The 22,639-nt window shown below is 56.7% G+C and overlaps 1 protein-coding gene across 3 annotated transcripts in view; it reads left to right on the top strand.

Annotated features, from left to right (window-relative positions):
• Positions 1-22,639, top strand: part of LOC122378355 (kalirin-like) — a 207,648-nt gene that overhangs the window by 151,021 nt on the left and 33,988 nt on the right. For all 3 annotated transcript variants that reach the window (XM_043359329.1, XM_043359328.1, XM_043359330.1), the window contains 2 exons: positions 6,295-6,352; positions 13,687-13,840. In XM_043359329.1, the coding sequence (XP_043215264.1) occupies positions 6,295-6,352; positions 13,687-13,840 (212 nt within the window). The remainder of the gene's footprint in view (positions 1-6,294; positions 6,353-13,686; positions 13,841-22,639) is intronic.

Below are 22,639 nucleotides of genomic sequence, written 5' to 3'. Positions count from 1 at the left end.
GGTCTCGTATAGTGAATGTCGCGTGGTGAACGCCGCTTCCCGCCACGGCGGGCCCGTGCGTTTCTAGATGACCTTTGATGGAATTGGACACTTTGTGGAGTTCGTCAACGGGCGACTGGTTTGAACTGTGCAGATGACAGAGTGATCTGCTGACCTGAACGGGGGGGGGGGGGGATATAACTGTTGAGTGGCTTCTGATTGAGGCTGCATGGCAGGTGATGGGGCTTAACGATGCAAAGTATCTGTAAGTACATACGAGCGCGGAATCTTCGAGGCGGTGGTCACATTACCGGCGTGCTTTCATAGCATAGTCCACTTATTAATAATATGTGCTTGTTATTCTTTTTACGATAGCATCAGTGGCATTTGGTACGCTTTTTATCCCACACTTAGTCCAAGCATGGAATAATCGTGGATAAACCCCAGGTCTTGACACTGTCTTACCCCACACAGAAAGGTCAGAGGACAGTCGCCTGTCGCCCCTCTGGGGTCACTGGTCGGGTCAGCGTCTCGCCGCAGTCAGATCGATGGTCTGCGACCGCCGACTGCGGCAGTGCATGACCCTCAGATCTCAGATCTCGGTGTTCTCAAACTGGACTGTCTCACTTGCGCATCACAGGATATTCAGAGATGACTATTGTCACTGAATCCTTTCAGACTGGACTACAGCAGGACCTTTGGGACGCTCAATCAGCTTCAGATCAGTCTGGTGAGGGCACTCACTGGTGACCTGATGGGACGGCACTCGAGACCTGATGGGCAGGATGTTCAGCTTGGGACTAGTGGTCAGCTTTTCTTGAAACATGGCCTATGCGCAGCAGCCAAACGGAGTCTCAATCAGTGATCCGGGTCTCTGGGAGTCTGGGCCTTGATTGGCGTATGCCGATTGATATCAGTAGTCCGTTTTGCCCTCTGCTGGTCTCAAAGGGACGAACCCGCTCCATGTGATCAAGGCGTTTCGGTGACGGCCGCTTGCAGAAGTTGGGGAAGTTAAATCTCCTGCGCTATTTTTGTTTCCCCAAGACGACACTGGTGCGCATTGAGCTGAAATGGCTGGATGCTGCCGCTCTCAGTTATAAATAGCGCGTTATGAAGCTGCAGAGCGTTTCGAGGGGCCATAACTCACGAGAGACAAACGAAGTGGGTTGTTAAATTCGGTCAGAGAAGTTAAATTGTCAAAGGCATCGAGTAAATGTACAGTGTGCGGTGACGTAAGAGAAAACGATGAAATTACAGGACACATATTTTGTAACCGTAGCAGATAATCAAGATTAGCTAGAAGAGACATACCTACCTGTCACTGAAGTCTGCAACATGGGAGGGTGTTCAGGTAAATCCTCTCGCCCATCAATCAATCGATCTTTTGACCCATGCTTTTGCTCCTTTGCGTGCTTATTTCATATGAACGTACCTACAATTAGTGTAAGAAAGGGCCAAACTTAACCCTCGCCCATGTAGGGGGGGGGTTGGTGCAACCCCCCCCCTGAGGTTTTTCGGAAATAGTGCAAAAACGGCGGCGCGCAGCGCCGCCAAATTTTGGGTACCTTATGGGGCAAACCTTGCGCATCTTTTGATAAAAAAAAATTGACCGGGTCATGTCAGGTCACGGAGTTATGACGTCACAAAGGGAACAGCCTCCGGCCGGATTTTCACAAACTGAGTGCCAACGCCCGAGGTTTCCTGCCGGTGGTACGGACATCGGTTGATGGATCGTGATGAAACTTCCCATGCATGTTGGGGCAAGTATTGGCTATCATATGGTATAAGAAACTTGACCGGGTCAGGTCAGGTCACGGAGCTATGACGTCACAAGAGGAACAGCGTCCGGTACTATTTTTGAAAAGCGCCCGAACCACTATTTTGCTAATTCTTGTCACCTCAATGGGAATATGCAGCAATATTAGCTTCTATAGGGAGCAAATGGACCTTCCAAATCCAAAAATACAATCAGATTTCAAAAATTTAAATTTTGATTTTTCGAATTTCTGCCGCCGACTGTGACCTTGCCGACTTCCGGCGCTCCCAACGCGCCATTTTTAGAGCTAGGGAAACGAAATACATACCAAACGATAGAGAATTGATCAAGGAACACAATAGTGAAGGTTTCAAGTCGATATCTCCCACCGTTTTGCCGCAATCGACGCGGAAAGTTGAAAAAAGTCTATTTTTCCGAAAATTTGACCTTTGACCGGTCAAAAGTAGGTCAAATGTTGACCTAGGACCAAAAAATATACCACCAATCGCGAGATCTCGGCGAGAGCAATCCGTTGGTTTTTTCCGCTAAGCTCTACGACGCTCCGTTTTCAAACGCCAAGGGGGGGGTCGCACCAACCCCCCCCCTGCATGGGCGAAGGTGGCAGATCGCCGTTTACGGGCGAGGGTTAAAGCGCAGCAATTGACAGGCGAATCTGGGTCGAAACTGCCTCGACCCTGTGGCAATAGTTTGATCTCCAGCGGAAACAATATCCGCGAATAGACCCGTCCATGGCGTTTCTGGAGCCGCTGCTCCCGACCGGGCCGGCTGAGGGGCGCGGTCGGCGCCGTCCGCCCGTCGTCTGCCCCTTGTTTACGGTCGTCGGCCTGTGCCGTCGATGGCATCTGTCGTCAGTCGACGGGGGGGAGGGGGGTCCCGGGTGACCTCGTTAGTAATACCACCGCAGACGGCGCTCTGGAGACGGAGAATGGTGCTGGTGCCGGTGGTCGCCATCGCCGTAGCACTGCTGTGGTGGTAGCACTGGTGTTACTTGTGGTGTTGTTGTTGGTGGTGTATGACGCCCATCAGGGGCTCGAAGAAGGCAGCGAGTGCGTTATTGGTGCGTGGTAACTGCCATGGCGATGTCCAGGCTACTGGTGCTGAGTGACTGACCGTCCTGCAGCGAAAAAATGCAGGGTGATGGGTTGTGACGAAGGAATATGGAATAGTGAATGACGGTCTGCCAGTGACAAGCCAGTGATCAGTGACTTTCGGACAGTGATCAATGCAGTGATCAGTGACTAGCCAACAGGTGTGTGGACGCGACGGGAGCCCCGGCTCGTCCAGAATCCCGGTCGATCTGCCGTAGTCCGAGAAGAGTTTGTGATTCGTCGTTACATAGCAACACAGCTTCTCCTCAGCCGGTATTAGCGGTTTGGTTGGTATACTCCGCTCTGGCCTATTGAACCTACTCGAACGCTCCATTATGCGTCGACGCTGACCCAGTAATGCAGTGATGTGTCCTCCGGTATCTGTTTTCTGCCACTCTCCATCCGTCCACCAGCCCATAGCGACTGTACCGCCGCGGGGCCCTCTCCTCCGGCCTTACCCCGCTGGATCGGGTCGGGGTACCCCACATCTCCTGTCTCCAGGCCGGCCGGCAGACCTCTCCATCCCTCCCCCCCCCCCTCTCTCTCTCTCTCTCTCTCTCTCTCTCTCTCTCTCTCTCTCTCTCTCTCTCTCTCTCTCGCACAGTTGGGTGATCACTCTCGCCGACTACCCTCTCCACGGGGCAGTGATCTATCTGGCCCAGCCGTCTCGGCCGGCAATGGGAGGCGGTGCGGTCGGCATCTTACTCTGATTGCGGATCATGGACCGGTTGAGGGTGGTCGGGCGGGGCTCACGCAGCTGTTTGCACTCGTCGGTGGTTTTGAAGTCTGTCTGAAGTGAGTCCATTGCTGTTTCTCGCTTTCTTCTCTCCTCTACATTTGTCTCTTTTCTTTATTTCTTTCCTTCCACCCCTTTCTCTTCCCCTCCCGATCGTCCCCGCTCCTACCTTCAATAGGTCACGGGCGTTCTCTCGTCTCTCCGGTGAGTGAGATTAATCGAGGCTCAGCTAAGACACGGACGGACGGCCGCTCTCTATCCGACCGAGCTGACCGTCCGATAAGACCGGATAACCACTGACCTCGTCTAACCCCGTGTAATCGCATCTGACCCGAGCTGACACGGACAGACGGGCACACGACACAGGACCGCCGGCCGGGCCAGACGCGGCGCCGTTTTTGCCGGCCCCGAGCTGTTTACCATGGCGTCTCTGATAGAGGTGCTCTGAATAGTTCTTGTGCCGCTCTTGAGGGCGCTCTCTCGCTCTGAGGCGGTGTGAGGCTTCGGTAGGGGAGGCCTCGATCAGGCGCCGTTTTGGTGTGTTTCACCAGAGGTGGTGAGCCGTCGTCTATTCAGTTGACGTGTGTGGGGCGTGGCTGCTTTTGTAGGTTTTTTATGGCGTTCAGTACACCCTGCTAGTGCTCACGGCTAATCGACGCTTTTCTGGGGCTCTGACGAGTGACGGACCACACACTGAGGCAAAGCACACGACGCGCACACCTCATGCACATTGCACAACCAGGTGCCGCCGAAACTGACGGGGATGTCCGTCTCCGACCCTCGCTTCCTCTCGGGAACCACCAGCCTCCACGCGGCTCCTCACGCCCGTCCTGCGTGACTGTCGTCTCAGATAGGACCTGTTTCTGTGTGAGTACAGGCGGCGTATCGAGATCTCTGTGTCAAACCTTCTGACGTCTCCGTTTTGGGTCTCCCCGACTCTGTGAGTCGCGCCCGGGACCGGGTGGGTCTCCCCGTGTCTCCGGAGGCTGCCAGCCAGGTGCAGGTGTCATAAGGTAGATGAGAGATAGGAGGGAGAGCAAGGGGATGTCCGCCCGCAGGCGCCGCCGTCTTTGATGTAGCAAAGGTGTGTGACATCGGTTATGTCATACTTGAAATGATACAGCAATGTGGAGATAGTTCATGTTGCAATGGTCTTTGAGGAAACAAATGTTTCACGTTTGCCGCTGCGCAAGTAGATAAGTGACAAGCATGCATTCCAAAAGAGCACGCACACCGAAAGGGATCTTGCATGTTTACATAACACTTTCCGGACTATGCTCCCGTCGGGCCCGGACTCGACTGCACGACCGACCGCGACTGACAGTTTCTGTTCTCTGACACCCGCGTCTGAGCGGCACGGCTTGGCCTCTGCGCCACCCGTATTGGACGCTCACCAGGCGGCCGCCGGCGTCGATTCACGCCTCGTGCATCTTTGGACAGGGGCCACCACCCAGTGTGGGGAGGAGGCGGTTTCCGACAGCCCCTACTATCGACCTTGAGCGGTACTCTTTGAGGATTTGGTAGCACCTATATGTAATGACTGCATCGTATACCTATGCTTGGTTTCAACTTCTGATATAACTAGATGACTCTGAACGCGTTTCATCGCTACTTTGTTCCATGTTTTCCTATTGTGTCTTATTATGTTTTCTTTTTTATGATATTTGAGTTGAACTACTGCGTGGTTCGCATTCCAAGGCGGGTGAACTGGATTTCTTTGGTGTTCGTTTTCGTCGACGGCACGACCTTCACGGTGATCGTTCCAGCTTTCCACAATCTCTGACTCAGTTTGTCTGAGTTCTAACCGTCCACCTCAGCGCTGTCTGGTGCGATTTTACGGGTGACTCCTAGCCGCACAGGCACGCGTTTTAGCGTGCGTCTTGCAGACCAAACGTTGGGACGCGCCGAGTTTCTGATTCACCCACGATGCTACCGAGCTGTTTTCCGATTGAATGAGGATCTATGACCCCTCCCCATTATTCCTCGAAGCTGTTCCGCGGCTGTCGTGCGCGTGCCTCTCGCCCAGCTGGCTGAGCCTGTTGCCGTTGTCTGGCGCTGTTGCGGGCTGTCTGAAGCCGTTACGGCTGCGACAGGCGCCCTATTAGCCTGTTGGTGTTGGCTGGCTCTCAGCTGCCGGTGTGGCTGTGGTGGTCGGTCGAACCCTCTCACTGCTCTGTTGGCCGTGACCCCGAACAGGCGCGCCGGAAGTAGCCTGTCCTCCGGACTAACCCGGGGATGGGGTGGAGTTAGGAGGTCCTTTGAGGTCACCTGGTGGCATGGGATAAAATCTTGTGACCGGGCGATCTTCTGACGCTTTTCTGAGATCACTCCTTGGTGGAAATGTGACAAGGATAGTGGGCGGGCTGGAGGCCACCTTCGGCCGCGAGTTTGAGCGGATGTGACGGCGGTCCTCCGGCCGTCCGTCTCCGGTGGTGTGACAGGTTTTGACAGGCCGTGTCGGACCGGAGCGGACCGTGGCCAAACCGTGACAGGTCGTGATGAATCGTGTCAGGCCTCGCTACATCCCCACACCTTCCCCGAGTCACTGACGGTAAAACATCGCCGGTGGTGGATAAGGCGAATACAGCTGTGTACTGTTTGTCTAAGTGTTTACTGAACTGTCATATCATTATCGGTACCTGTGAGTGTCCCCTCGTCCCCGCTAACGGTGACCGCTGAACTCCAGCTGACCTTCCCTCTCCTTGTGTTGACAGATACTGCCGGTGACAGTCAAGCCTCGTCGCCAGTCAACAAGCGGAAGGGCCTATCGGGGTGAGTGACGGAGCGGCTGGCTGACTTCCTCAGCCGCGCCCCTCGGGGCAGCCAGGCGCTGGGCTGGGTCACAGGGGACACCGGAGCCTTGGGGGGCCGCCCCCCCCCCCGAACGGCCTGCGGTCGCATCTGGGTGCTCGCAGACAAAGGGAAAAGGCATGATAATGTAGAAAATATGTTGTTTGTTGTTTGATCAACTGTTGTGGTGTTCTTGTGTTTTCATTTCGCCAGTGGTTGTCGGTTACGGGACGTGGTCGCGCACGCCAGACGGTGACGCGTCATGTCGTCCGGGGTTAAATGTGACGTATCTTTGGGTGTGCGATTAAACGTGTGACGATGAGACGGTGGTCGGGTGCTTCAGTTAGCAATGCCTAAAGGGACGTTGTTGTCACGCTGTGAGACGTTGTGCCGTGGTGATCTGCTCACTGTTGGGAAAGGTGTTAGGGGGCATGGTCTGAACTAAGGGTGCTGCCCAGTGGGCGTTTTGTCATGGACCGACTGAGGTGTAAGTAATGACCGAGATTGGGGTAATGCTCGGTGTAGGTGTCTTCTCAGGGTGCACAGGGGGCGGGTCTGGAGGCGGGTCTAGCCGGCGGCCGATCGACCAGCCGTGAGCGCGCCGCCGGCGTCGGCGGCACGCCCCCGGCTCGTTGGCAAACACGACGCGCCGCCGCCACTACCGACCACCTGTCCGTGTGTTTGCCCGTACCTCGGCCACTGTTTGAGACCTGTCTTAGCGGCCAGATCGTGCCTCGGCGGCTGCCCGTACCTCGGCCTGTGTTTGAGGCCTGTCTTAGCGGCCAGACTGGGCCCTGGCGGCTGTCTTAGCGAGCGGGCTCTCTAGGAGACGAGCTGTCTGTTGATTATCTGAGAGGCTGTCTTGACGTCGGGCTGTCTGGTACCAGAGTTGGGTGTGTACTGCTCAGCCAGTCTGAGATTTGTCTGTTTGATATGGTAGATTTATTTGTAGATATGTTCTGCCTGAGATGTTTGTCATACGTCATGTACCCATGTATGCTGATGCCTCTGTGTATTTATTCGTTCCTCTCTTGACCACTTGATGCTGTGCCAGCATTAGTCAGCCCAGTTTCTCTCCTATCTCGTCGCGAGATACGGGGAGTCCCGGTCAGTATCACGTCTCTTTGGTGGGCCAGCCATGTGCGTCACCACACCAAACACAAAAAAACTGGCTGGTCCTCCACCGTTCCAGCCTAGTCGAGCTGCCGCATCACCGTCCTGCGCCGTAGCCAGTACCTGACCATAACCTGCCTCCGCGCCGGAGCCACGGCCGGCGGGCTGCGGCCGGCTGTGCGCTACCGTATTTGGCTGGGACCTCGGCGGCGGCAGGGCGGCCCGTCCCTGTCGCCGCTACCCTGCTGCCGGTTTCGTGACGGCCGCTCGACTAAGCCGCTGTAGGAGGGTGTCGTCTGGTGTGGGGAGGTGTAGTCTGGCTCGGTGGAGCGGTGGGTAGGGGATGTAGGAAGTGTAGAGGTGTCTGGGAATTTGGTGCAAGGGTGCAGGACTGCAGGGTGTCTCGAATTGTGTGGGAATGTGTACGGAGTGGTGCGTGGGTGTCCATGTTTGGAGACGAATGTGGTCGAGAGCTGGTTAGTATAGGGTATGGATTAGGGAAACACACTTACGCGTCGATTGTAACCTGCGTGAATGCGTATATGTGCGTGAGGGGAAACGTTGTAGCGTATGATCGTAATTCGGGTTCGACTCAGTATTACATTGTAGGTAAATGTTTCAAGCTGCGTACGAGCACGCTAAAACGCTGTGACTATGACTCATGTTCTGTGAAGTCGTGACCGCCCTACTGATGCGGGCGTGGATCCTCTCAGCCCATGTATTGTTACCCGTCCATGGCCACCGGTCTTGGGTCAGGGGCGGTGACCTTTTTGGCACCCCGCCGTCGGGACGGGTCAGACCGATAAGGGGACGGGCCCCGGAGATACCGCGGACGGACTGTTGCCACGTGCGGTCAAAACGGAGTGATTTTAGATAGGCGATATTGGCACAGATGAGCTGATGTGTTTAGATAGGCGACATGAGCTGAAAGCGTCGAAGTCGCGTGTATGTGAAATCAAGAGTGAAGCAATGTAGTCAGTTTCGTGACTGTCCTGTTGTCAGTCGTGACGGTCCTGTTGTCAGGTCGTGACGGCCACAGAGCGCCTTTCGGTGTTGTCCTCGGTGCCTGGGCCGGTTCATCTGTGATTCTGATGAGCTGGTGACCAGTCCGACTCGGGCTCTAAGCGGAGGATATCGAGGGTCTGTGGCAGAATCGGGGGACACCAAACGTTTGAATGAATTCGTTCGGATTTAGGACCAGAGTAAGTGGGACGCTGTCAGGTGTGTGCAAGATTAGTGTGTGGCTTATAGTGGGTTGGTAACTGGTATGGTTCGTGGGGATTAGAAGAAATTTAGGTGATCGTCTTTATAGCAAGAGGCTCCACCATCCATAGTTTAGGCATGTTTTACCCAGTGTTTTGGCTCTATGCGAATGAAATCCCTTGTCGCTTGACGATGGCAGTTTGCAGTGAAACTCTTGCTTGCCTGTTAGGTAGGTCTGTTAGTGCCACTATCCTACGCATCGACACGGTTAATTAATGTTGTAACCGCCTTGCTGATCATTTTTAGGCACGTCCTTGAAAGTTGCGCCGCTCTCACTGGCGTCGTTTTGCTCCAGGTCAGGAGCTCATCTCAGTCTAATGTTGTGCTGATTGGCCCCACGGGGTGCGAGTAATGAGGACGATTGCGTGGAGTCACGTTCGCGGGCCTTGATTGCCTCCTGGCGCCGGTGTGAGAGTGTGAGCCTCAGTGGAGGAACTGCCTCATAATTCTGTAATGTGACGGTCTGGCCAACTGTCCCATGTATTGTATGACTTAAGAGTCATGTTACCTTTTCCTCAAGTTATAATGAATATGAAATAATATTTTCGGATACCTTTTTCACTCGCATTGAAAAAGGTACCACTACGAGTATCGAAATATTTGCTATCAATTTTTCAATATATATCACTCAAGAAACTCCGAAAATATTATTTCATATATGTCCCATGTATATTGTATCGACTTCCAAGGAGAAAAATTCTTTTAAATGTCCCTTTACAGGCCCTTGGATGGTGTTGATAATGCCTTATTATGCCTGCTGCTTTGTCAGACTGAGTCTGATAATTCTGTCCTATCAGAAGTATCAGATGTCCCTAATATGTATCGCTGCTAGAGTGGTAGATTAACATCGAGTTGTGCTCTCCTTCATCTGAACAAATCTGCAAGCTACGCGCTGCGTTTGTTGGATCTTCCGACGACCAGTAGCTGCTATTCCGCTAACGTCACTCACGCTCCGCCCACACCTGGCGTGCGCGTCGATCGCTCTTTATCGCCGACCACGCTGGTCCAGATTCACGTAAGACCCGATCAAAAATAATATTTGCTGTTTTCGAATTTACTTATTCCAGGGTTATTTTTCTTTTGTTATATTCCTGGGGAACCGAGATATGCTTTTAGTTTGGTTCCCGAGCCCTCTGATCAGGAGCAGTGCGCGTTTAAAAGTGAGGGTTTTTCCCCCTCTTTGTGCCGCTTCTCAGCAAGTGACGAGTTGTGCTCGTGTGCTCACCAGTGAACGTTCGTGTCTCCAAGTTTTTGTGGTACCTCCAGTCACCCAAGGATGGCAACTTCCCAACCAAGTGGTCGTTTCCTCCTTTGAGCCAATACTGGGAGAATTCCCTTTGGTTGGAATCACATGTGGTCGTGCGGTCGCTTGTTGTTTGTTCATCGGATGAGATCGTACAGAAGGACAGCAAAGTACAACATCAAACCCATATCATGTGATACCTACAACATCACTCTTCACTTGGTAGGAAAAGGTTTTGCTACTTTTTGCTACTTTAGCAGTAAATTAGATTTTCCCGTTTCAGATACACTCAATGAGATGACATCCCCCACCCGTCGGGAGCTTCTGGAGGCGATGCTGGGAGCCGGTCCCCTGATGTCGGACGAGGCATTGCAAGCTGGTGTCGAGTTCTTGTGTCTTTCGGTTCCTCCTGGACGTGTGCCTGACCGATCTGTCATCCGGGACGTCGTTCTTGATCATCGGAAGAGGATGCATCGACGCTGGGATGCTCCAGGAGTTCGACGGATCTTCGCGAAGATGCTCGACAAACATGCAGTCTGGCTTCTCGAATCTGTTCCAGTGGCGATCCTGGCACCTCCAGCTCCTGGGCAAGACGACCCGATGGATGGCCGCGGACGACCGTCGCAGATGCCGGCTGCCTTCACCCTCGTCTCCTCCCCCACCAGGCGCCGCAACGTGTCCCAGCTGCTCGACCAAGGATTCACCGGCGAGCAGCTGGCGCACGCGGCTCAGATGACTCTGAGGAAGGAGGGGAGGAAAACCGAAGCCGACATCATCAAGAAAGTGATTGCGGCAGACGGCCCGGACCCTACTGTGGTGCAGGCATCGTACCGCGGACCCCCTCCATCGCTTCCGAAAACGCTGTCGGCCGACGAAGCTCTCGTGTTGCTCTTCAACACCACCATGACACGAGCTGCGTACCAAGAGGTCCGTGAGACATCAAAGGACCACGTCGCCGACATCTTCCCGCCGTACAACCTCGTATTGGATGCCAAGAAGCGATGCCATCCGGCTGGAGTTGTTGTCGACGACCGGGGCGCTTCTGTCCCCGTGCAGCAATTGCTTGACCACACGGCGTCAAGGTTGTGCACGCTCCAGGCGTCGGTCATCCAATCGTCGGCAGCTCAAGGCTCCTTGATCCTGACCTCCAAGTACGGGTTTGACGGCGCTACCGGTCAACAAGTCTACCGCCATCGACAATCAACGGACGTCGATGACTCTACCATGTTCCTGGCGAGTATGGTCCCTCTGCGGCTCCGGACCGAGGATGGCCGAGTGATCTGGGCGAACCCGAAGCCAAACTCCACTTTCTTCTGTCGTCCGATCAGCTTCATCTTCGAGAAGGAGTCGAAGGAGTTGACCACCGCCACCTACGTCCAACTCCAGCAGGAGATGGAGTCACTCACACCGTCAGTCGTCCAACTCACTAACGACGTCACCATCTCCGTCCGCCATGAGATGACGTTGACCATGATTGACGGCAAGGTCCACAACGCCATCCAGGGCATCCGGTCGCAACAGGTCTGCAGCATCTGCCGGGCCAAGCGTACGGAGATGAACGACATCGACGGAGTCCTGGCCCGGCCCATTGCAGGAGACCGGACTCAGCACGGAATCTCCACCCTCCACTGCTGGATCCGGTCGATGGAGATGTTCCTTCACATCGCGTACCGACTCCCGTTCTGCGAGTGGCAGGCCCGTGAAGAGGAGAAGCAGCGGATCGTCAAGGAACAGAAGCAGCGGATCCAGACCGAGTTTCGTCAGCGTTTGGGGCTCCTGATCGACCAGCCCCTTCCTGGCGGAGCTGGAACGACCAACGACGGCAACTCGGCCCGCCGCTTCTTCTTGGAGCACGAAACGTCTGCGGACATCCTGGGCCTTGATTCCACCCTGATCCGCCGCTTAAGCTACCTCCTCCGCGCTGCGTCATCCAACTTCCACCTCGACGAAGAGCGGTTCGGCGTGTACGCGGTTGAGACAGCCAGGATGTTGGTCAGTCAGTATGGGTGGTTCAGGATGCCCCAGTCGGTCCACAAGCTCCTGATCCATGCTCCCACTGTCTCTGCCGGCACGCTCCTTCCCCTGGGGGCGATGTCAGAGGAAGCCCAAGAAGCCAGGAACAATGACTTCAAGGCAATCCGGGATCACCATTCGCGCCAGATGTCCCGGGTTCAGTCCAACACCGACCTGGTCCACCGGCTTCTTGAGACCTCCGACCCCTTGATCAGCCCCCTCCGGATGCGGAAGCTGAAGACTCCGACGACCACGGCCACGGACCAGTTTCCTTCAGAGGTCCTGGCCCTCCTTCGGGCTCCATCGGTGAAGCTGTAGAGCCTGGGTGGTGGTGGTTGTCTTGCTGGTCGCGGGGATGAACTTTCAGTGTGTGTTATGATGGGGAGGGGAGCCATAAAGTTGCCAACTTTCAGTGTGTGTTATGATGTGACATATAAACAGTTTTGTTACAAATCAGTGTGTTTGTTAAAGCTGGCCAACTAAAATCACTCGTTATTTTCGGTTTCTGAGGTAAAATGTAGAAATTCGGTCATGTTCATGCTTATAGATCCTTTTCATGTGGATTTGAACTCAGTTCACTCAAAAATTATTTTTGATCGACTTCTTCGTGAATCTGGACCAGTGTGCCGACGGGCAAATCACTGGGCGCATATCGATTGTCGTCGCCGCCGACGACCTGTTGCGGCCGACGGTGCTCAATTCGCGGTCAGTGGCAAGGTGGATGGCTGCAGGGCCGACGCGTAAAATCGATGACGAGACCGGCTGAGACTGAGGGACGGGGATGGCCACAGGTGGGCGTTGGATGGCGAAGCGACGGATAAGTGCGGGGATGGAGACGGGAGGGGCCGACAGGGGACAGGAGGGGATGAAGAGGGGACTAGAGGGGATTGATATGGGACGAGAGAGTGTGATGGGAGTGGGAGTGGAATGGAGGGGAATGTAGGGCGTGTCGGGCCCAGAGGTTATGTTTTGTGGTTGGATGTGGTCTAATATGGTGGTGTGATGGGAAGCTTATCAATGTGAGGTTATTGTGTGTGACTTGATTGTGACGGGATTTTGTCTGTTCCTAATTCCTTTGTTGCGGCGGGGCTTTGTCTATTGCTTCTTTTTTTTGTAACTGGACGTGATTTTGTGATGCGTTGAGGAGTGCTGGTTTGAGTGGTTTTATGATGTGTAGGTATACTGTTCCAATAACCACAAAGCGTGGTGACTGCCGTTTAACTGCGTTACCTGTTCCGTTTAACTGCGTTGTCTGTCACCTGTCATGTGACAGGTGTACCGTGTCGTGTCGGCGGTGTCTGATTGTCAGCCTGTCACGAGACCGGGGCGCGCCGGTCTGATACGGTGCCGCGTGCCGCTGGCCTATTGGGCGCAGTGTCGACAGCGAACATTGGTGCGATAGGCCGCGTATCGGCCGCGGGGGGGGGGGGACTATCGGCTCGAGGCCGGTCATACAGGGTCGGTGGCTCACTGTGGTGGAGACACAGAGACGAGCGGTGCTGACAGTGAAGTGTGGGTCCGTGTGTGTGCGCTGTTGGACTCAACCATCGTGAGTGCGAGTGAGGACATCCCACACTGTATTCGTAGCTCTTAGTGAACACTGCTGGTCTGACCCCGTCATGTCGCGGGCCGGCGCGACCGGCGCCCCGTGCACTGACGGCGCCGTGCGCGGCTCCTCCGGCAGGCGTAAATGGCTGCCGACGCCGCTGCGGAAGCTGTCGCACAACAAGCTGACGGCGACGCCCTCCCTGAGTGCCGGCGAGCTACCGCCCGTGGCCGGTCGGCCGCTGCCGCCCAAGCCGCCGCTTAAGAAGACCAACTCGGAGAGAAAGGTCCAGGTGAGTGCCCCAGGGCTGAACGGAGGAAGGGAAAAGAGTGGTCAGTGGGTTGATGAGCTTCCTTTCTCGTAGTTGACGGAGGAATTGTATGCTCGGCAAGTTTTGATGTTTTACCCGGGAGTTGCTTTCTTGGATTTGAAGTATTTTCGTGGATTACAATAAGACTGATTGCAATCTGATTGCCGGTTTGATGGATCTGAGCGCAAGTGTAAAAAAAGATGAAGAGACGGGTGGCCTGTTCTTCACCTTCTAGAATAGATAATCATACCTGAGCAGTGAGCTGTGTGTGACACAGTGTGCCCAAATTTTGCGAGGCCCTGCTCCCGCCACTAACAGCGCTCATTCAAGAGCAAGCCATCCAGTTGACTGCCGACCGACTACAATGACTGATGGGCTGTTGGGCCGGCTGTATCTGTGCCGCTATTTGGGGAAGTGGTCGGCATTGTTGATCGGCTGAACGATGCTCGCCGCACTGCGTCGCTCCGCGCTGTTTATTATTGGTGAGGCGGCTGTCGCTGAATGGCCGGGTGGAGCCGCTCCATCAATGCCGGCCCTATTGTGTGCTGTGTAGCTGGGTCTGGTCCGATTGAGCTGCTCATTGGTGAGCTGCGCGCTTCGCTCACTTTGCTCACCAAGCGGTCACTGGAGACCCGTGACCGAAAATGGCTGACGCGGATCAAAAGGTCGGAAACGCAGCGACCTTCAAGTTCGGGTGTAGGACTTTCATCGAAATTCAGCAAGCATTCAACAGTAACTTACCAAAAGCATCTCATTGCAAGAAATACGCATGCATGAAACAAATTCATGTGGCATAGTGTATTGGTATGCATGAAACAGTTTATTTAGATTATTTTTTACTCGTTTAAAATTGCCCTTTGGTATGCATCTGCCGTGTCACCTTGCATCATCATGCCGTACGTCGTAGGCGCCCGTATGTTGCACTCTTGTCTTCAGGATAGAAGCGATGTCATTCCTAGCAGCTGCCCGAACCACGCGTGGAATGCACATTCACGTACTCTGACAGACGACTCGAGCAGCGGCCGTGTCAGTTTGTCTGTCAGCACGTGTCTGTGCGTGTCGCTGCTTGTGTGCGTACACGTGTCACGCATACATGTACGGTATGCCGTCTGGCGCGTGGTAGTCCATGCCACGCAGCTCGGGTGCGTCACGCGGGGCGCCGGAACCCCAGCGGCGCGGCTCCGGGGCAGGTGACGATGGGCAGAGCCGAAGCCAAGGCTCTCGGGCCGGTCACGTCAGCACCGCTTCCGAAAACGACGCTCCAGAATGGGGTCCGCCGGGCGTATGCGAAGTGGCGTCGACGGAAATAGCGTCCGGCTGGGACGCCGTCGTGGAATCTGGTCCGAACCCGGCGGCCGCGCGCCGCGCCTATGACGGAAGCTGGCGTCGAATTTTGGAGAGGTGCCGCCGGAATCCGGATCGTCGGCGGCCGGTGTTTGGACCGCCGTCGAGGCCGACGCGCTCCGTTTACGGCGGCGGCTGACGCTCGTCGATGGCGACGATACGCAGGTGGAGGGAGGGGCGGTGATTCACACGGGCTCGGCTCGGCGGCGGCTCAAGGCTGTGTGGGCTCCTGCAGGGGGCGCGACCTCGGGTGGGCGTTGATCTGACGGGGTGAAGGTTAGAGAGCCGGGAGAGGTGTGATAGGTAGCGTAGGTGGAGTTAAGCGTTGCTGCGGCAGTAATCTATTGTGGCATAGATAATCATCATCACGTCAAGACATGAGGTGCTACTTTGTCACTACCTATATCTTTGTTGCAGCATCTTCGGTGTGTAAGTTATTGGCTCTTGTGCTCGCCACTTGTGTGTGCAGCAAGCTGACCATAGAAAAGACCTCGGTTGTTATGCAGAGCATAATCATTGCTTGTGCTAACCAGTAAGACTGCCTGTGTTGTTTACCGTACCATTATGCGCGGCGCCGAGCCCTATTCCCGATGCCACCCGTCGTCTCTCCGTTCGGCGGCCGGCAGCGGCGGCGTTCCTCGCTAATCACCGCCGGCCAGCCGGTCTGGGTGACCATTACCGACCGGCGATGGCGGGCAGCCGCTCATGACGCCGCTGCCGCCGCCGTCATCGATCGACGACGCCGGCGGCGGCGGCGGCGCTGCTGCTCTCCTCTCCCGGTCGTCGGGCGAGTGCCGGCTCTGCTCTCCGGGCGAGCGCCGGAGCGCCCCCGGTCGCCGGACTGGTCAGCCGCTGCCGGCGGCGGTCACCGCCGACCGGCCAGCCTTCGGGGAAATGTAGAGGATGCTGTAGTCGCATTGAGTGCTCGAAGACAGAGCGGTCTTGAAATGGTGGTGGAAGAGAAATTGATGTGTGGAGGCTGATGGGCAGGTATCGGCGGCAATCAAATCACATTAAAAAGCGCCGAGCTACCGATAAATCCTAATGTTCTCAGTTATGTCGGGGCAACTCTCGAAATCACTTATCCAACAGAGGAGCAGTGCTCAGGGAGACCCCGCCCCTATCCCCCGACACAACGGCCCGTGGTCGGCCCGTCGCCAGATCGGTCTCTCGGCCCGAGTGGCTGTGTCCGTCCCGACGACCGTTTGCTGTCGGCGCAGAAGGCGATTTCTCGAGATAGAGCTGCCGCGGGCAGGGGTGCCTCGCCGAGAACCGGGGTCGAACACGCCATCCGGACCAGCAGTGGCGCCGGCTGAGACTGGGGCTGAAGCTGGAGGGCTAGGAAGGAGATGTTGAAACGGGTGGATGAAGAGAGGAAGGTTCGAGTCTGTGTGTCTGTGGCGGCTGGGTGGCTGTAGTTGAATTGTCGCGGTTGGTGTTATATCCCATACGGTGGCGAGAGAAGCCATTCGACCCAGGCAGCGACTCGTCTCCCTGCCGCACACAATGGATGGTGTGCCGCGTTGATGGCTCGCCTGCCCGTTTCTCGGAGAGTACAATCACGGCGTCGACAGGCGCGGTCAGGGCCGCCCGACTGCGCGGCACTGCGCGACAAAGGCACCCGGCCGATAATGGCTCTTAAACTGATACCGTGTTTACCTACGACCTGCCGGCGATCGGCCGAACAGCACTTGGGTCGGAAGCGCAGGGAGCTGCCTCAAGTGGCGCTTTTGAGGTCGTGGTGGGGTCGCATTGAATGGGCGCCCCCCTGGCCGGGGTTGACGGGTGAGTCAGAAGCTCTGGCGGCCGGGCCGGGTCGGTTCCGCGTACCGATGGGGTCGGAGGGCCGAGCAGTTAACGCCGCTGGTATTGTAAGCCCGGCCTTCCACGACATGTCAGTGACGTCATTCACACAGCGGGGCTGGGCGGCTGGCGTCCGCCGGGCGGAGAGCCTTATCCAGTGCCGAGACAGCCAGCGTCGGTGGTCTGACGCATCGATGGACCGAGTAAAAACCGTCTGGCTCCGATTCGGAGCGCCTGGAAGTCTTTGTGGCCGCCGGGCGTGAAGAAAACGGCGCAAGGATGTGGTTTTATGTCTGTTTTTCTCACGGCATCATCGGATTCTTCTAAAGCACCGCTTCTGTTGCTTTGTTTCACTGTGTGTGCTGAAATGTTTCTGTTTCATTGGTTCATTTTTGTGAGCCGGATTCGGTCGGCGCAACACCGGTAGCCACTCGCTGAAGGTTGGCGTTCCAAGGCCCGGCGTTGGCCGCCTGTGGAGAGCGGACACTGGCCAGGGCGGGGCAGGGCGTGCCGTACTGGCCGCTGTCGCTACTCGTGACCGGACTGGATGGACTGAGATTCAGAGAGACCTCGACGGCACCCCGCCCATCACGAGTCGACGTAACACCCTCCACCCTCACCGCCAGCATTGTCCGCGCACCAGACGAGTCTCCTCAGCCTCGCCCCGCGGTGCTGCCAGATCCATATCCCCGCTACATTCCGTCTGCTCTGCGCTACCGTCCAGCGCGCTGGTCCGCCGCTGTGACCTATCCGAAATGTCAGTCCGGCCCGCGGGAGTCGGCCGCTGGCCACCAAATGGACTGGATACCGGCCTCCTGACCTGTGGCCCGGCGGGCGTTCGAGTGGACCAGGGCCCGTCCCTCCTCTGAGCTGTCTCGTTAGGGTGTCAGTTCTGTTTGCTGAAGCAAGAGGCACCGGTATAGAAATGCTGAACTTAGGCTCTATAATCGTATGTTTTATAATAGGTATAATAGATATCAGTTAATTTTGCGGCATGCTTATGAGCCTGTATTTGGTAAGATATCTTCACTTGTCCAACGATGGCAATAATTTGGTTGTTGCATTTATTTCATCTTATTTACGCATCAGACAGTGTATGTCCTTACTCCTGAGCCGGCGCCAAGCGGTAGCATGGAGAAGCGGCGCCGACGCGCCTTCCCTCCGCAGTGCCTGCCTGTGGTAGGTGGAGTCGTGACGGACGGGATCGGCTCCCCGCCGTGTCAGCCGGGTTAGTAGCGTCCTGCGGCGCCGCTCGCGCCGCGCGCAACACGCTGATGAGGCCCCCCGGGGAGACAGCGATCCAGAGCGCGCAGCAAACTGGTCCGCGGTCTGGTGGTCCCGATTTGGTCCTGTAATGAGACTGGAGCCTGAATTGGTTCTGAGGAATGATGACCTGCATGGTACTGGCTTGGCCGAATCGGCGAATTCCTTTGCTGTCAGGCATTTACCAATTATAGGTATTCGTATGAAAATATATAATACAGCGGTTATTTTTAGAGTGAAATGTCAAACAGGAGTGGCTGTCCACTAACGTCCTCTGTTGAACAAAGTGATGTCCGCTGTCCGATTAATTTATCGACGCTCGTGGGAGGCGAGATAATACATATGTACCATTAGCGGCTATCATATCACCGTGGCGCATGGGATCCGATGAATTAGCGCGCACTGCACAGTGCTCAGTGCGGTCACTGTATGGCCACTCTCCAAACCTTTGTCGGCGGTAGGGTTCGCTGGCTCAGCTCATGCTATCGAACCTTTAGCTGTTGGCGAAGCTGGTCTCCGATGAGGGTGTCGCGGGAAAAAAAATTATTGGGTGATTACACCATGAAAATGCATTGTTTTCCAAATCCAGTAATGTGTTATGAGGCAATCTTCATTGCACAAGGCTTTCAGCATTCCACGACGTATGGTGACTGTCGTGCTTATCAATTCGCTTTGTTTAGTAACGGTAGGCACTAGGCATTCCGGCTTTGTTACATAAACACCGTCTCAGGAACAACAGAGTTAGGTTCTTTGTTGTTCGCGTCGCACATGGTCGTCGATCGGCCTGCCGCCTGGCGGTGACCGGGCGAACTGCCGCTTGGGGGCGCCTCAGGCAGATCGGGGCGGCCGCTGTCGCTCGATCGACTACGGCTGCAATAAGTCTAGATATACGGCGTCCGCTGGCTGGCTGGCGACAGAGATAGGCCGGCGGCGCGCCGCCCCTGTCCCGGAGCGCCCAATGGCCGCCGCCGGAGCGCCGCGCCGAGCTGCGCAGTTTGTGGTTGATGTGCCGCCGTCTGGACATAGCTCTGTGAGCGACATGCAATCAGTGTCGGCGCCGCTGTTTTCCGACAGCTCAGCCGGACGCTGGGCTGGAGAGTGTGCGTGTCGCAGCTGCTTTGAGACCTCGCGCAGGCCGCTGCGTTGTCGTTCCACGAAGGAGGGATGCTTACACGTACAAAACATTTCCCGCAATAGAATATTGGCTTAGTTTGCGAGAAGGACGTCACCAGCTCTGTTTATGTCCAGATCCTGGCTTGGATGTTGTTGAATGCAGAGTGTTGCTGGTTCTCTAACGAGCCGCGCAATGCTTGTGACCTCGTCCCGTGCACATTCGTAGTTTTCGGCCCACGCGTTTCGGTAGGCAATACCACTGGGGGAGGTTCTGAGTAGCTGCTCGCGTGCTCGGGCTGTGGGGTATACAGACGATCGAGGGATTGAGGTAGTCGACAACTGCCTCTGATTGTCGAAGACCACCTGTGCTGCTGGTCACGTCAGCTCAATGAATCCCTGCAAGTTTGACCTGTTGATCGGGCACTGGCCTCAGTTTAGGTACCCAGTCCGCCTGCCGCTCACGCCTGACTCGGCACTGCCAAACACAACGGCGTCAGTGCCAGACTCTCAGTGAGCCCGCCCGTGCTGACCGGTACCCGGCGCATGGCAGCGGCTGTGAAGCTCCGTCGGGAGCGACACGACGACCGGCGCCGGCCGCCGAACCTGCCACCTGTCGGTCGGAGCCAGCAGCCGCACCGCCGCCGCCGCCGCCGCCGCCGCCGCCGCCGCCGCCGCCTTGCGGGCCGGCAGTGAGAGTCGAGCGGCGGTGTGGTGTGCCGGTGAGGCTCGCAGCGGCGCGCACTGTCCATGGAGCGGCCACGCAAGTCCCTCACGGAGTTTATGCACAAAGTGGGTGAGCGCGTGGACATGTCGGGCTTGCGTCGCTGCAGTTCGCCGTTCCGCTCGCCGCCGCCGACGGCGTCGCCGGGTCAGTCGACTCCGCGCAGCTCTCCGCGGGGAGAGTTCATCTGCCGGGAACTGAACCAGGCGCTGCTGCACATCCTGCTGCCGGCTGTCGAGGCTGATGTAAGACGGGTACGGAGAGAGGACTGGGGAGAGATGGGCTCGCTGTGACCGGTGTGTAATGGGTGGATGGTTCCGTAGTCGGTGCTAGTTTGTGCTGGCTGTGTCCGTTAGCGATCTGATACCAAAATGTCGAAATTAAATCAGGAGCACCTATCTATGTGCCAAAGTGCCTTTGGAAAGACCATGAATTGCTTAAATGTTAAATATGTAAAATTTGCTTGTCTTCTCTGTCCTCCATTCTTGTTTTCATGTTTCGCTCCGTGTGCCCGGAGCGGATGTGTCGCTGTTGAAGCTGGTAAATGTCGAGCGATGTCGATGGTCGGGGGAAGACACTGACAGCAGTCGGCTTGGTGGGTTCCACGGGTTGGCGTGTCCGATAGCAGGCCCTCCAGCATTTCCGTGAATGTGGCAGATTACTCACACCCCCTCTCTGTCGGTTCGCCTGTCCGTGAGCACCGGCATGAACGCCAGACATTCCTCGCCGAAGGACGAATTGACAGCCGCGGAGCGACCGTGAAAACGGCGTGTCGACCGCGACACGAGTGCGGCGCGCGGCGGGCCGTGGCGGCGCGGTGCGATAACATCCGCGCGCGGCTCGTTACCGGTAACCAAGTGCTGGTTCTGGCACCGGCCCCAGTGTGCACTGGTCACGTTCTAGTTGCGGCGCCCCGCGGTCGCTGGTCGCCATTCTGCGGTGGCTGCTTGTGGGTGGGGTTACCCTGATCGTGCCAGCCGCCTGTGGGGTGGTCACAGGCGCTGTATGTTGGCCGACCTAGCTCGTTTTTGGCGGCCCACCTTGCCAGTGGCCTTTAAACCCTGTGATGTGGTCCGGAGACTGCCTCAAAGGCGGCAGTTCCGATCGCTCAGATCAAGCCCCAATTAACAACAACTACCACCAGGGCCTCACCTGGCCCTCCCCTCTCGCCCGTGAAACCGAGCTCACACCGAGCCACTCGGCCAAATCTGACCGCAGCACGGAGCCTGCGGTGGCCGCCAGTGCCAACTGAGCAGCTGGCGGCAGTACCACCGTACCGCTGCTGACCTAAGGTGTGAGGTCATCACCACAGCCAGCGGCGGGTGTCTATCCACTCGGACTGCTGCTGTTCCGAGGTGTGAGGTCACCAGGGCTGCCAGCAGCGGGGTATCTCTTCGGTCCTCGAAGGTGTGAGGTCACCAGCATTACTAGCGCTCGGTCTCTCCGCTCGGGCCCTGCCTCTCTAAGGTGTGAGGTCACTAGAACCACTCCTGCCAGCAGCGGGTGTCTCTCCGCTGACCGCCGTAGCGCGGTGGGCAGCCGGTGTCCGTACCGGTCCGGCTGACCGGCCGTGACGCTGTCGACCTGTGACCTATGGCCGCTGGGAGCCACCAGGCGCGCCGTTCACTCACACTCGCGGCGAGCGCTGAGCCGGTGCCGCGCGGCCCGCCGGTACTGCCGCTGAGAGCCGGCCGCTTTTGCCATTGGATAGAGCAGGCGGGGATGGAACCTGAACTGCTGTTTGCTTTCAACTGTCCATTGTACTCCGCAGCTGCGCTAATTAGTTGCCGCTAATGTTCCCCGTTGTATTATTGCGGAGCTGCGTTCACCGACTGCGCTCGCTGAATGTTATTACATCATTCTACGTAGCATTCCATTCAGCGTCTATCTTCGTCGTTACACCGCAGTGTGCAGTTGTGCCTGTGTGAGTGCTCAGCCGGTCTGTCACGCGTGGTTGGGACCGGCTCCTCCCTGGGGCTCCACACGGGCGGGCGGGCCTGTCCGACAGGCGGGCAGGTGTCGTGACTCCTCTGTCAGCTCCGACCGATTGTGGATGCCGCGCCGGTCGTGGGGCGGGCCGCGGCGGTTGGCACGGTCTGGCCGGTCGTGACCTGTCCCGTGGGCCGTCCGCCGTCCACCGATCAATGCTGGCGCTGTACATTTTCTTGTTCCAGTCGCAGTTCTCAGACTGTTTTCCCGGAGTTCTCTGACGGCCGGCTCTGCTCAGAGTCTCTCAGGAGGCTGGGCTGCCTCGCCCCGGGCCTGCGGTCCCGATACCGCGGCCTCGGGTGCCGCCGATATCGCGGCCCGACGCGCTCGGCGTCGTTCTCTGGACAGAATGGGGGTCGTAGAGGGTGATAGTGACGCCCATATCTCCCGAGCCTTCTGTTGCCATCTGCGGCAGCACAGAACGGACGCGTGCGCTGTGTATGGAGTTACCTAATGGCCGCATTTCTGCGCCGTATGCTGGCGGTCTGGGCGGGCCGGCGGCGGCTCGGGTTTCGGCCGGTGGGCGCGCGCAGGTCGTTAGCTGGGTG

Source organism: Amphibalanus amphitrite, unplaced genomic scaffold, assembly GCF_019059575.1.
Source record: "Amphibalanus amphitrite isolate SeventyFive unplaced genomic scaffold, NRLGWU_Aamphi_draft 000058F_arrow, whole genome shotgun sequence".
Taxonomy (NCBI): Eukaryota; Metazoa; Arthropoda; class Thecostraca; order Balanomorpha; family Balanidae; genus Amphibalanus; species Amphibalanus amphitrite.
This window is presented reverse-complemented; position numbering and strand designations above follow the sequence as displayed.